This window comes from Gavialis gangeticus, unplaced genomic scaffold (assembly GCF_001723915.1).
Source record: "Gavialis gangeticus isolate Ggan-Ray unplaced genomic scaffold, GavGan_comp1, whole genome shotgun sequence".
NCBI lineage: Eukaryota > Metazoa > Chordata > Crocodylia > Gavialidae > Gavialis > Gavialis gangeticus.
Window position 1 is genome coordinate 5,638,824 of NW_017729013.1, and position 13,767 is coordinate 5,652,590.

The 13,767-nt window shown below is 54.6% G+C and overlaps 1 protein-coding gene across 2 annotated transcripts in view; it reads right to left on the reverse strand.

The window, feature by feature from the left end:
* Positions 1 to 5,280: 5,280 nt before the first annotated feature.
* Positions 5,281 to 13,767, reverse strand: part of SPNS2 (sphingolipid transporter 2) — a 146,446-nt gene continuing 137,959 nt past the window's right edge. For both annotated transcript variants that reach the window (XR_002096323.1, XM_019511419.1), the window contains 2 exons: positions 12,663 to 12,709; positions 5,281 to 10,172 (listed from right to left, as the gene is read on the reverse strand). Coding sequence is in view for 1 of the 2 variants with exons in the window: in XM_019511419.1 (XP_019366964.1) it covers positions 12,667 to 12,709 (43 nt within the window). In the remaining variant the exon portion in view is untranslated. The remainder of the gene's footprint in view (positions 10,173 to 12,662; positions 12,710 to 13,767) is intronic.

Below are 13,767 nucleotides of genomic sequence, written 5' to 3' on the forward strand. Positions count from 1 at the left end.
GTGGGGGCTGGCCTGGGGCTAGACTCACACCAGGGAAGGTGGGTGACACCAGTGCTCAGTGCAGCTCATCGGGGCCATTCCCTAGGCCACCTGAGCTGCTTCCTTCACTGCAGCCCCTTTGTGCTGGTAGTGGGCTGGCCCCCTAGCAGCCAACTCCAGTCCAGTCCAGTCAAACCTGTAGGCTGCGGCTGCATAGCCAGCACTGCCCTGGCCTTCCTGGAGATCCCACCTAGTGAGCTGGTACTGTACAGGGCTCTCCAGGTCCAAAAGCTTTGGCAGGCAGCGGGGTTTCTGAATGGCTTTGCAGCTGCCAGGGTCACTGGGGCATCCCCAGTTCCCAGGCACCCGACAACACCTCCAAGTGGGGGAGAAAAGTCACGGCTCCCTGGAACGACTAGGGGCTCTTGTTGCATCTGCAAAGGTGCCGTGCACAAACTGCCCCGGAGCTTGGCGGCTTGCTGCAAAGGTGGATGCAGTGTGCCGCTCGCCTCCATTTCCTGGGCTCTGGCTCTGAGCTGTGACTGTGGAAGTCATTGGCAGGGATCGCCAGTGAGAGCAGCTGGGATGGGAGAGCTCTGGGAGACAGGCAGCATCGATGAGCAGATCACTGCTGTACCCTGCTTCCTTCCCTCTTACTGTAGCTCTCTGGTGCTTGTGTCCCTTCCTCTCACGGTGTGCTAGGAAACAGTGCAGATGCTAGCAACTGGTCTGTAAGGAGACAGGAAGGATTTTTTTCACCCTCTACCCACTGGAGGGGGCGTTCAGAGGAGTTGGCTGGTGGCCTGCTCAGCTGTGGGAGACAGAGACCTGCCCTGTGCAATGGTGGAGCTGGAAGGGACCTCGCAGGTGCAGTACCAGCCACTCCTGAGCCATCCGAGGCAAATGTCCAGCTTCTTCTTGGATCCTTCTAATGAAGGCGACTACTCGCACACTGTGAGTCCCCATCTCCCTGCACCCTCTTGGCACCAGTTCCTAACTTCAGCAAAGAGCCCAGATGTGGACCCTGGAGTATGCCCTCCCCATGAAGCACGGCAGCCCAGGGCTTGCGCAGTGTGCAGAGGGAACCCCAGCCAGGTATGTGAAAGGTGCCCTGGGTACCACACACTGGGAAGGGATCTCTGGATCAAGAGGAGGCTGCTGCTGTTTGAGTAGCAAGAGGCTTTTAGACACCCAGGTCTGGGTTCAGCCCCTTCTGCTGAAGCCAAGGGCGTAATACAGCTGTACTTGCATAGCTGCTCCTGTGCTGTGCCCATGCTCCTACCTCCAACCTCCCTGGCTCCCTCCTTTGCCACACGTGGGCCTGAGGGCTCTTCTGGCCACGGGAATTGTGGCTATTTAGGGTCTGACTCACCCACTTGGGCTTTTCTGTCCACGCTCCTGGTTTAATGGTTTCAAAGGCAGGCTCCTTGTTTAAGGACCAGTAACAGCTGTGATGGGGCAGCTAGGCATCGCTCCCACTCCAGCTGCAAACCTCCCAGAACAAGGTGCCAGCAGGAGTCTGCTCCCACGGCCAAACGAGATGCCTCTCTGCAGGCTTCCAAGCAGGGTGCTGGCATGGAGGTGGTGATCTGCAGGTGATGGGGCGCTCCAGCTTTTCTAAGAGGTGAGAGGCCCTTTGTAAAGCCCCTCGCAGCAGCTTCTCTCCTTCCCTGCCACATGTCCTCAAGCTGCAGCACAAGTCATGTTAAGCATTGTGCACCTGAGCTGCTTTCCCCCTGAGCTCTGCGCCTCGTGCATTAGGCGGCTAAAAAGTGCAGGAGACCAGCATATCTGCGGGCCAAGCGGGAGAGAGGTGCCCGTGCCCGGCACAGTGACACAAGGCACTCTGAAACGGTTGTGGTCACCAGTGGCTTGTTCCCTCCCCTGTAGGGCTGCAGCAGTCTGGGTGCTGGAGTTTGCTGTCAGCCTCTCTCCTGCCAGGAGCAAAGAGATGGGAAATAGGGCGCAGGCAGTGGGTGCCTGGCAGCCAGGTGAGCGCGGGGGGAGAGCGCACGGTTTGGGGGCTGGCTGTGGCTGGGCTGTTTCCTTGCCTCCACCTGCTCCAAAGGCTGCTGGTGGCTTGGACTCTACCCTGCAGGTCAGGGCTGGCTGGCAGCTGCAGCAAGATGCAGCATCATTGCAGTGGCCCCTGCTTGGCATTTGCTTGGCCTCGGTAGTGAGGCCCCCGCAGCAAGACCAGGCCCACGGTATGCCATGGTTCTTCATGTGAGTGTATGCTGCATCCCCATGGGCTCGATCCAGAGGGTTGCTAGGCAGAGCAACCCCCCCTGAATCTGGGTAAGGGCTGCTGGCTTTCCAGCCCCTTCAGGGATGGGCCCGACTTGCATACACATGAGCTTCGTGGGTGCTTACTGAGGGCCTGCCACGTGCCTCAGTGGCTCCCTGAGTCTGAAGCCTGAGCCTCAACAGGCCTGCAGGACCACTACATCTCTGAGAGGGATGGAAGGGTTTCTAGGTGACGCACTGCATCTCAGCAGACCGCAAAGTAAAAACACGGGGGCAAAATCTGCCTTCACTTGCCTTGGATCGTGGCGGCTTTACCACGTAGATACCAGAGGGACCGTGGCTGGTGGCGGAGCCCTGGCTGCTGGGAGTGGAGGCTTCTAGCTACTACTGCAGTGCAAGTGATTGACTGGCCGACAGCGAGTCTGGAGCAAAGCCACGGGTGGCAGCAGAGTCATTCTGGATATACCCAGATGTAGCCGAGGAATTGCTGCTTTGTCTCGCGGCACGTGACATCTGTCCCACTAAGGAATATCCCCATGAAGGGAGAACCACCTGAGCTGCCATCTATCCCCCACTCCTTCGGACACGCTGCCCTGCTTGTGGCTGTTCGTAGGCGCTAGCTTCTAAGAGCTCTCGCCTTCCCCTCGTCGAGGAGGATGCTGTGCTGTGGGGATGCTAATGTGGTGTTTAGTCTTGGAGATTGTGTTGTGGGGGGGAAGGGCAGCAAATCCTCGAGGCATCGCACAAGTGATTGTGTGGGGATAACAACACTATTGCCAATTAAATTACCTGATTGAGTCTGGCTTTGATGTGCAGTTTATAGAAGGCACTTGCTAATCCACCAAGTCGAATCTCGTTTCACCAGCACTTAGCTGTGCCTTTAACAATTGCAAGGGTTTCATTTCGCTCGATTTCATGTCCTGCCCGTCACTGGACCTTCGGGGCTTTCGGGAGATAGATGAGACTTTGATTTTAATGAAGGAATCTGCTTGGCAGTGCTAAGAGTGCAGCCGCGCGAGCGCTTGAGGGACCTCGGTGGACAGCGAGGCAGCGCCAGGCTTTGGGCTCATCACACGAAGGGACAGGTCCGTGTTCCAGGGGGCCGCGTCTCCAGCAGACAAGCCAGCCAGTCCCGAGCACGGCTCCAAAACGGTAGGGCCAGGTTTTTGCTTCGCTCTGGAGTGAGCAGCGGGTTGCTGGAGTGGAGCCACTGGTACCTCTCCCCCTTCTGCTGCTCCGGACGTGTCACTTAATGGCTGTCTGCACAGCAGGGAAAGACAGGATGCAGTGGCTGGGGCTGGTGCGTCCCCTGGTGCCGTGTGGTGGCCTCTCCTTGAGTGGGAGCCCACCTAGATGTGTGTGGTTTGCCCAGTAGTACTGTGGCACTATGGACAGGTGGGGCAGTGAAGAGCTGGAGTTCAGGGCTCCTGGTTCAGCTGTGGTGGGACATCAGGCCTGGGCGAGCTGACCTGTTCAGGCTCATCCAGGCACACAAGAGGGCCGGGTGAAGCAGATGAACAGTGCATGTCATGAATGGTGTGGGGATGGCTGAGGAAAGGCTGGCAGGAGCGTGGAGGGGTCAGCTGTGCGCTGCAGCCCTGATGGACGTGGTTTCCTGTAGCACTGGCCGAGTTTGCAAATGGCACCTGCGCAGGTCAGGGTGATGGGATCACCGAGGGAAGGGAAGTGCCCTTCCTGGTACAGTATTTCTATCTGTTCCCTGTACTGAAGAACCGCGGTCCCAGCACAAGGCTTCTCGCGGCACTGGTCGCTGCTCCCATGCCCTCACCCCCTTAGAAAATCCCAGATCCACCTCTGGTGGGAGGTTGGGGAGTTCAGCACTGCCCAGGAAGGTTACTCCCAAGGCCGGGCTCTCTAGGGTACACTGCAAACCTCCCAGTTTGCTGGAAAGCCCCCTCGGGGAAGGGATTTCTCCATGTGGCTACAGAGCAGGAGGTGCATCTCCCAACTCCCTGCTGTTAGGAAGGCCAGGCCTCATGCCAGGATCCGAGAGCCGTAGTGGGGCTTTAGCTTTCACCAAGTGGCTTGACCCATGCCGTGAGTCTCCAGGCTCAGCTGCAGCAGCATCTGAATGCATGAGCTCACAATTAATCGAGTCATTTGCTCAGGAGGACTCGGGAAGGCCCAATGGGTGTTTTTCCCCACCAGGAGGCTGGGCTTGATAGCTGTTAGGCATCTCATGGGGCGGTTCTGTGGTCACAAAGGGGTCCTGCCTGTGGGAGGCAGGCCCTGGTGCTGCCCAAAGGAAGGCTGCTGGGAGGGGAGACGCATGCTTCATTTGGCAGTGTGCAGCCAGCAGCCATGGATGCTGGAGATGAGAGATGCCCAGGGGAGGTTTTCTGCCTCCTGTCTGGCTTCTCCTATCTGGCACTGGCCCACGCGCCAGTGAAACATGTCACTTTTAGGCACAGAAGTCAGCGCTGCTTTTGTAACGTCCGTCGCCAAGCAAGCTGAGAACCGTCCGACGAGGCTGGGGGATGCCCAGGGAGCTGCCCCGAGCCCTTGCTCTGCAGAGTGACCCCGCACCTCCTGTGGCTCCCCTGGCAGCGTGCAGCCACTCCAGCCCTTGCTGAGCCCTGACCTGGAGCAGCCACCTCCCACTGGGCAGCAGCACGATGTGGCTCCGTGGCTGCAGCTCCCTCAGACCTGGAGCTCTGCTAAAGAATCAGGGCTCAGTCTGCTTGGGGCCATGGTGCCTTGGACAGACGGGGCCAGTTGCTGTGGACACTGCTCCACTTGGGGCCACAACCTCTGCTGATCAGGGCTGGCTTGGAGCCAGCACCCATGATTTGCCAGGGCCCCCTTCTCCTCTGCACCATGTTCGTTTTAAATGGCAGATTCGAGAGGCAACCAGTGCTGACGGTGCTGTGACCGCCATGGGCAGCTTTGGGTGGAGCTGGGGCGCTTCTGGGCACAGCAAGCTGGCTCCACTTTGACTCCAGGCAGCCCTGAGACCCCATCTCCTGGGAGTGGCACCAAAGCCTCTAGGAAGGCAATGCCACCAGCAGTGACAAGGGGACAAGAGCCAGGAGGTAGGTTTTAAATATGTTTATTCGTTAATTTACATAAAGGTATATATTTGGCTTTATTTCTCTCTTCTTATACTCTGAGATTTGCAATCAGCTGCTCTTAAAAAATAAAATAGTAATTTGCTTCTGAAAGAAATCAGAAAACTATTTCATACTTCTCCCTTGTATAACAAGAAATCATAGACAGACCCTGGACCTCGCGCGGTAACAGTGATTGTAAGTGCTGGTTTACACACCAAGAAAGCCAACGGAGGAGAACCAGATAACCAGGGACTTCAGCGTGCCAGACGGTGGCCACTTTGATCAGCCAGCAGCTTGCACTGCTGTGAGGTTCCCTTCACGGCTGGTGCGCAACTGAGACAAGCAACTCCCGGGTCCAGCCCTTCAGCCTTCACGCAGGCAAGCAGGCAGTGGGTTTGAACAGGCCAGGCCCTGGGAGTACAGGCTCAGGAGGCATGATGGTGGTGGGGAACAGCTCTGCACTTTGGTTGCAGTGTTTGCAGGTGTCTGGCTGCTTTGAACCAGCTCTTTCCCCTCTCCCTGTGCAGCAGCGGCCCTGCTGCCTCAGCAGTGGCCACCCGGGTGCCAAGGCAGCTGTTGGCAGCAGAGGAGGAATGCTTTTGGGTAAAGCGGTCAGGAGTGAAGCACTCGCACTGCTGCAAACAGCTGTCCTGGCTGGGGGCATCATAACCCTCCCCAGGCTCCTCGTGAGCCCCACCCCATGCTGCTGATGAATGCAGCAGGCCAGCACCCCATCTTCGGCCCCTACCCTGGAAATGCCATAGCAGCCAGAGACTGCCGAGATACTAAACGGAGCATGGAAAGCATTACTGCTGACAGGCTGAAGACAGGAGACTGAAGGTCACTGAGGAAGATGGTCACAGCCCTGAGTGGTGGTAGGTCTGGCCTGAGCCCCCCCGGGAAGGGAGGGAGGCAGCAGGGTGTACTCAGCGGCAGCCTGGCCCAAGCTGATGTGGAAGGCGTTAGGTCCCGGCTAAAGTGTTCCCAACCTGGTCCTTAGTTTGAGCTGCTAAACATCCTTCAAGGCCAACCCAGGACCCAGGGGCCTCACCAGAAATGCAGCATCACTGATGTGCTGGAGGCAGCTTCAGAGCTGCCCCCTGCCCCACCCAGTGTAGGGGGGACCCATTTAATTTGGCTAAAAAAGCCCATTCCAGTAAGTGAGATGGGCCTAATACAGAAACTGCCCCAAGCTCGTTCCCCGAGCTGTGACGGATGCTTAAAGCATGTAAATCAGAGCAAAGTGTTTCCAAACTGAGGTGATGAGTGTAAGCAGCTCAGCGCTGCGCAGCTGACACGTTCTGCTTCCATCCTGAGCTGGGCTCATAAACCCCTGCCTCTGTGGATAAGTGGCGCAGATCTCAGCGGGGGGGGGGGGTTAGAGACTGGGGCATTCAGCAAGATCTCTGCAGGCAAATGAAAGCATGGCTCTCCCTCATCCCTGCAGCAACTCCTTCCACCAGCAGAAGCCAGCTTACGAACACATGCCTGCAAACCAGAGACATGCACAAGGCAGTGCTAATGGCTTCTGCAGTTTGGGCTTATTTAAGTGACAGGATCCTGTTGGACCATCTGGATCCTGGTACAGTGACAGCTGCTGGGTTGGTTGGTGGTTCTGCTCTGACTTTTTGGAAATTCCTCATGGGCAGGAAACCCCCAAGAACTCGAGCGCTTTGCCCAAACTGTCACAAACGGAGATCCTCCCCCAGCAAGCTGCACCCAGCACCAGGGGAGGGAAGGATAGTTGAGTGCTACTTAGCATTGGCCCCAGACAGCCTCGTGCAGGGCACAGTGCTTGATGTGGTTACCACAAAACATAGGGAGGTTCAGCCGTTTGTCAAAGCAGGATGGAGAGAGATCCTGCAGGCAAGTGGGTCCATTCTACAGATGGGAAAGTGGAGCTGTGGGACAGACTGGCCTACTGTTGTGCACTGGCAGAGCTCGGACTAGGACCCAGGTGTTACCGTCGTGTACAGCTTTACAACAAGGAGATGAGACACTGGCACATGATGGCACCGGGAAGGAGCATGCACGGTTCTCCACCCCTAACCTCCCTTCTAGTGACCTGCTCCTCTTCTGAGTGGGACTCGACTTGGTTAATCTCAGGTGTGGTCTGAACCCCAGAGACTCTTCACCTGAATCATCTGGTTTCCCTCTCAGACAAGAGATCTGTATTACAAGCTTGAATGGGAACAGCTGAAAGAGCCCATCTGGGGCTAGAAACAGGTGGCTGCCAGGCCAAGCCCCCTTCACCTGCAGGCAGAGAAGGGCTGTTTACAGCACTGTCACCTTCGTCCAACCCATCTTTGGTTCTCCCAGCCGCCTGCTTTATGGTAGGCCCTGAGTCCTGCTCCAAGCGTTTATGGGCCGCTGGGGTTGGGCTGTGGGCCCTGACACTGAATTAAGTCTCCATTCACTTGCACCAAGGAAAAAAGTACGCGAAACATCTCGCTGCCTGGCTTTGTGTTTCTAGGAAGTGCAGTCACCACGTTCCAAAGTAGCTTTGCCTTCCTGCCGAGGAGAAGAAAGAAAACGCTGCCAACTGAAGGTGCATCGTATAGGCTCTTCATCCCCACCAAGTCCATGGGAACGAAGTCTCGGCACATGCCAAAGCCCTGCCTTTGACAGGCGTTAGCTGGAACAGCCGGTTTCCGAGTTACAGCCTTACCCTCCACGCCATTAAGCACTTCAGACAATAACGGAGGAAACGCTGCTAATCTTCCTTTTGGCCTCTGAGATTAAGTGACTAATTGTTTTCTTTTACGGTGTAACAGGGAACGGCTTAATGAGAGTGAGAAATTCCCATCCTTCCAAAGCCAGGCATTTGGCTGCCAGACTGCAGCGCTGACATTTCCCTCGACCAGAGTAAATAACGGCACACCGTGGCACAAAGCATTGTCTTGACTTTGCTTTGCTTATTATTTTAGCTGAACTTGAGTGGCATTTGCAGTTCCCTAGGGGCCAGCAAGTAGTAGTGGTTGGATTCCTGTCTCCAATTGTTTGCCTGACCCACAACTTATTTTTTAAGCTGACTGAAGTAATCTGGGAAGGGGCTGCCTTTGAGGAAGAGTCCAGTAGGACTGCAGAGGGAGGAAACCTTTAGCCCTCTATCGATGCTGGTCTTGAAAAATATGGAAGTGCTGCTGGGATATTCTGCAAGGTATTCTGCAGAATACCCCTGCTGGGAGTGCAGCAGGGGTATTGTGCAAGGAAGCCAAAGTTGCTACAGGGCTTGGAAGTGGAAGGGGTGGGTGGACCCCGACTGCTTTTTACGTAGATACCCGTGCTCTTTGGGGATGCTGGCCAATTAAACAGCACTCCTCGTTGTATTGGAGAGGACGAACCTAAGCCATGTTCTCCAGACGGCTAGCTTGTAACATTATTAAAGGCATATCCAACTAACAGGGTTGGCGATTCCTTTGCTAATCAGGTGTGGTTTCCAAAAGAACTAAGTGCTGGGCATATGCTAGGAAACTCAAGGAAAGTGCATCTACTTAGGAGACCCGAACCAGGTGGTTGGACAACTGTTGCCACTAGCAACCTTGCGTCCTTTATTGGGACCATTTGTACTTGCCTCCTCCTGCCACAGCTGTAACACACCTGCCGGCTCACTGTAAACGTGCCTGTCTGTCATGTGCGAACCAAAGATGGGTTGGAGAGGCCCAAATACAAATGAGCCTGTGACTACCTAGAGCTCTGTTTTTAGCCCATCACACCAGTGAATTAAAACCATGCCACCTGCACCACTGTACAGATCAAAGTGACCTTAAGTACTCCAACAGATGGAGTAAACAAGGACACACTACCATCCTTGTGGAAATGCAGTTGCTGGATAGGGATAAATACTGGGAGCAAATCATTTGCAGCTGCAATAAGCTAATGATGTCGTATGATATCCATATAAATGACCCAACACCTTCAGTGGCACAGCAGCACTGCCGTACCAGGCTCTGGGTACAGCAGTTCCTTCACATGTGGATTTTGGTATTTTAGAGGCTTGTAAACCTTCTGGGCAGGGTAAAACAAAATGGGTTAAACAAAATAAAAAGCCATTACATATAAGTGGCCAGGACTTTCCTGGCCTTGCCATAACAGTCCCACCTGGTGCAGTGAGAGACTTCTCCTTCCAGCAGCGATGCAGCCCTGTGCCAGCCCCGGGGCTGCTCCCGTAAGCAAAGTGCTGTTGCGTGAATGTCTCTGCCACCTTTTGGGAGTGCTACCCTGGAGCCCTTTTTGGAACCAAGGCTGCAGTGCCAAGATGCACAGAGAAGTGGAGCTTTTCATGTCCTGCCATTGCACTGGCCGCTTCAGATGCCCAAAGTTTAAATAAAACTATTTATCTAGCTATAGAGATAGAGATCTGATATGTGACGTCTTCAGCAGAGATAAAGCATCTGAGGATGTTTAAATAATACTAAAAATCTGGGCTGAGCCTTCAGTGTCGAGCGAGAGGCCATGATGTACAGAAGAGGTCCCCACCATTGCACGGTCTCTGGCCAAAGGGGTGGTCGCGCTGACAGCAGGCAGCATTGAGCAGGAGCTGCCCTGTAGGTCATGTGGACTTCTTCACTGGCTAACTCTAAAACCGTATACACAAGCTACAGTCGCTCGCTGGGGCGTAGTGCAGGAGCGGGGTCCCGCAGGCAGCCCCTTCCAAAGTACGGCAGTCTGGGGAAACCCATCAGTAGCCTTGTGTGCACAAGCACTGGGATCCAGGCCACCTCTTCTAGCTTGACCCTGGAGGTAAGAACAAAGGGATTGGTTTGGTGTTGGAGAGGACTTTGGCTGCATCACGGAGGTCCTGCTTGTGTCTGGTACTGGTGCGTTGTTCCCAGCCGGGGCCGTCAGCATGGAAGCCAGAGTCCTTTGTGTCAGCTACAAGTAAGTAAAGGGAAATGTCTGTCAGCATGAATAAGTCCAGGGTTGGAATTTTGTATTCCTGAGCTTGCAAAACAAGCCATGGAGGCTTCGCTTAAAAGGTTGAGATGAACAGACTCGGAGAGGATGAGTTGGGGGCGGTGTACCACTAACTACAGCAGCACTGTGAAAGGGTGGCCACCATCTCCCTCTGCACAGATGCAACTATGGTATAAATGTGCTTATGCTAATAAGGGTTTCTGCTCTAGGGGAAAGAGAAACTCTACTGCTCTAAGACATCACCCCATAGTCTGGCTGGGCCCAGATGCTTGGGTCAGATTGGTGCAAGGGGCTTGGTGGAAAAACTCATCACAGGGATGACATCCTGCTGTGCAAGCTGCACCATTGTTTAAGCACATGCATATGAAGGGTAGGAAGATCAACCAGCAGGGAGGGAGAGGTGGACAGGGCAGGGCTCGCTCTTTGCCACAGCTAGTGCCCCGCAGCTCAATTTATACCTATGGAAACTGGCCCACTGTCTGTACTGCGGGACACCCACGAAAATGTCCTTCCAGTGACTGTGTCAAATCAGAGCTCAGCCCTCATGTTTGTCCCAAGAGGCCAAGGGATGGGAGAGCTTACTGGTGTGTTAAATTGCTCACAGGCTGAGAGAAGTCTTATTAGGAGCCTTCTGCTACCATCAGCTGGGAATGGGAAGGGTGCGTTTCTAATGCAGAACAGCCAGTTCAGGCCTGGAAGACATGACAGGTTTGACAGATGCCCTTCACATCACCGCTCCCGCAGTTCAGGCATTGGGCTCTGGGCCGTCGTGAGTTTGCACATTGTGAGGTTGAATTACCCTCTGCCCTGCAGGAATTGCTGGGCTGGGTTCTGCGGCCTGCTTTCTGCTACTTGTGGCCTTAGAAATCTGCCTATGGGGTCCAGGAAGACTTCCCCCGGAGGACGTATCCCTTTCTTCATGTTGCTTAAATCTAGAATGACTCCATAAGAAAGCAACCCTGATGTGCTGGACTTCTTCAATGAGCACCATACTTTCATTCTGCCGCAGATGCAGCCTCCGATCGTATCCACTAACATTTTCTCCCAATCTGAGGCCTTGAGGATTCGTTAACCCCATATAAAAGCTGCTACGAAATGGCATTAAGGTGGAGTTAGACTTGCAGCCCAGGGAGTGAACGGTACGTGCTGGGCTGTTGGAGGCCTATCCTCTACCCTGATCTATTCCCCTCTGTGGAAACAACATCTGCTGTGCTCAAGATTATATTACACCAGTTCCCCGAAAAGGCCACTGCTAATTGTGTTACTGAACGTGTTCTCTCAGTGCATTTAAGTTTACAGGAGGGGCGGGGGGAAAAAAAAAAATCTTTAAAAAAAAAATTTAAAAATCGCTTAATGAATTTTGGCAACAGTCAGAACTGGGAAGCGTTTATCATTCGCTGCGGCTCCGAGCTGCAATTGTGTGACTGTCAGCTAGCGATAAGAATAGTGTTGGTGAAAGGGGGGGTCTGTGTCTGGCCTGATGCCGAGGCCTAGGAACCGTCACTCAGTATTGAGACCCGCAGCATAGGGAAAAATCCCAGTAGGAGCAAACAGCAAAGTCTTGCACCATCACAAAGCATCTTTCCACGGGTTGGTTTGGCTCTGCAGTGCAATTAGGGATGCTCGCGTGGCAGTAAGCGGACGTCGGGTTAAGAGCAGCGCAGCGGCCGGTTTAATGTGTGCAGGAAAATGGCAGGAGGGGGTCGGGAGCCTGCAGTCTAGTGTAAGACGGCAGGTTAGGGCGATACTGGTCTCCCTAGTCCTGCTCTGGTTTGTATTTGGAAGGTGCTTCAGGACAGCAAGGACTTGAAATGCCTTTCAGGGCATGTGCTGCTACAATCCAGCATTAGGATTACACCAGGCTACCCCCATTCCACGAGACCAGAAAATGAGCGAACCGGTACGTGCTTTCATAGTGCACTAAGTAGCTTAAAATCAGGGAAGCTGGCTAGGTGCGTGGGGACAGACGGCTAGTACAACGCAGCCTTACTGGAAGGGGTGTTAAATTGCCTCGTGTTGTGTGTGTGTGTGTGTTTAAATTACAAGAATGACTTTACCACTCAGCCTGCAGGAAACCCTGGAGGGGTCTGGCAAGGGCGTAAGACTCTCATAAGTACTAAGTAACTTGATGAACTGGGTTTTCTGGGTAAGCAAAGGCTGAAGACAGATCCAGAGGCTCTGCTGTGGGGGGAAAGTATCTCAGCACTGGGTGTGGGGTGCAGGAAGGGAGCGAGCTGGGGCTACAGCTGGGGCTCTGCTTTGATCGGACTAGGAACCGAGCCCCTGACCCCTTGCCAACCCTGGCACCCAAGGAGACGCTGCTCTGACATGGTACAATCCCTCTGCCAACCTGCCGTGGGAGAAGCAGGGGCGCTGCCTCCCCAGCGCCAGGCTCACAGAAGCCCCACAGTCCCCAGGAGAAACGTTTTCTATGGTGCTGTCACTCACCATCTCAGACTTTCACAGAGGCTGGTGGCATCATGAGTTGATTCACCCTGGGCGGAGGAGAAAGCAAAGCATGTCAGACAAGCCACCAGCGCTGAAGTGACAGAGCATCAATTAGCCATATCTACCGGGCTGCCCCAAATTGCTGTTGATCGCATCTCTAAGTGCAATCGCGTCCTAGAAAGACAGGAGTGAGTGTGCGTGAGCATTAGCGTGTTAGTGCCTGCATCCCAGTGCGAGCGAGGGGCTCGCCGCCCTCACGCTGGTGTCTGGTGGCAAACCTGACAATCACTACCGCTCACTCAGGAAAGCTGCTGATGCCAATTGACAAGGATCCAGCGATCCTCCGCAGGCGTTCAGATGGGCAACAGCTGGCTGTTTGCTCCGTGGCTCCTGAGCGGCCTCCTCCTGACCGACGCTGCGCACGTAACCTGTCGCCACTGGTAACGGTTCGAGTTAAATAAGTCCATCGTCTTTCAGTTGCTGGGCTCAAGGACCCGTTGCTCTTCACAACAGATCTCAACGCTGGGTCTGATCCACCAGGCCATTTATCTGCCCTGGGCCCAACAGCGTTGTCATACACCATGTGCAAAGCAGTGCTGACATGCAGGATAGGGAGGGACCTGCTCCCCTTTCACCAGTCCCCCATCCTCCTCCCCGGGGTGCATCGCTAAAAGGGCAGCACGGTCTAGGCGTGGGACCCCTGACCACCGGGCTGTGCTGCTCGCGTGAATCGCTTCACCCCTCTCTTCCTTCTCTCCCATCCTTTGCCCTTCTTGTCTGTTTAACCTTTTCCAGCATGGATGTCCTTTACCAGACACTGCCTGCTGCCACAGTTAAAACAGAGCTAGGAACTCCCCCTTCAGACTCAGGACCCACCCTGATTTTCCACTTCAAATGCCCCCAGACCCAATGGGAGCCCAGATCCTCAACACTGCTCGCAAAAATGTACGGGAGTGAAGTCCCCAAATACTTGAAGAGAGTTTGGGCCCAAGGTCACACAAGAAGCCGGTGACGAGACAGGGACTTGATGCCACGTTGCCGAGTCCCAAACTAGCAGCTGACCCTTTTGTCTTACTTAGGTTCGGCATGGCTTCCTGCCGCGCAT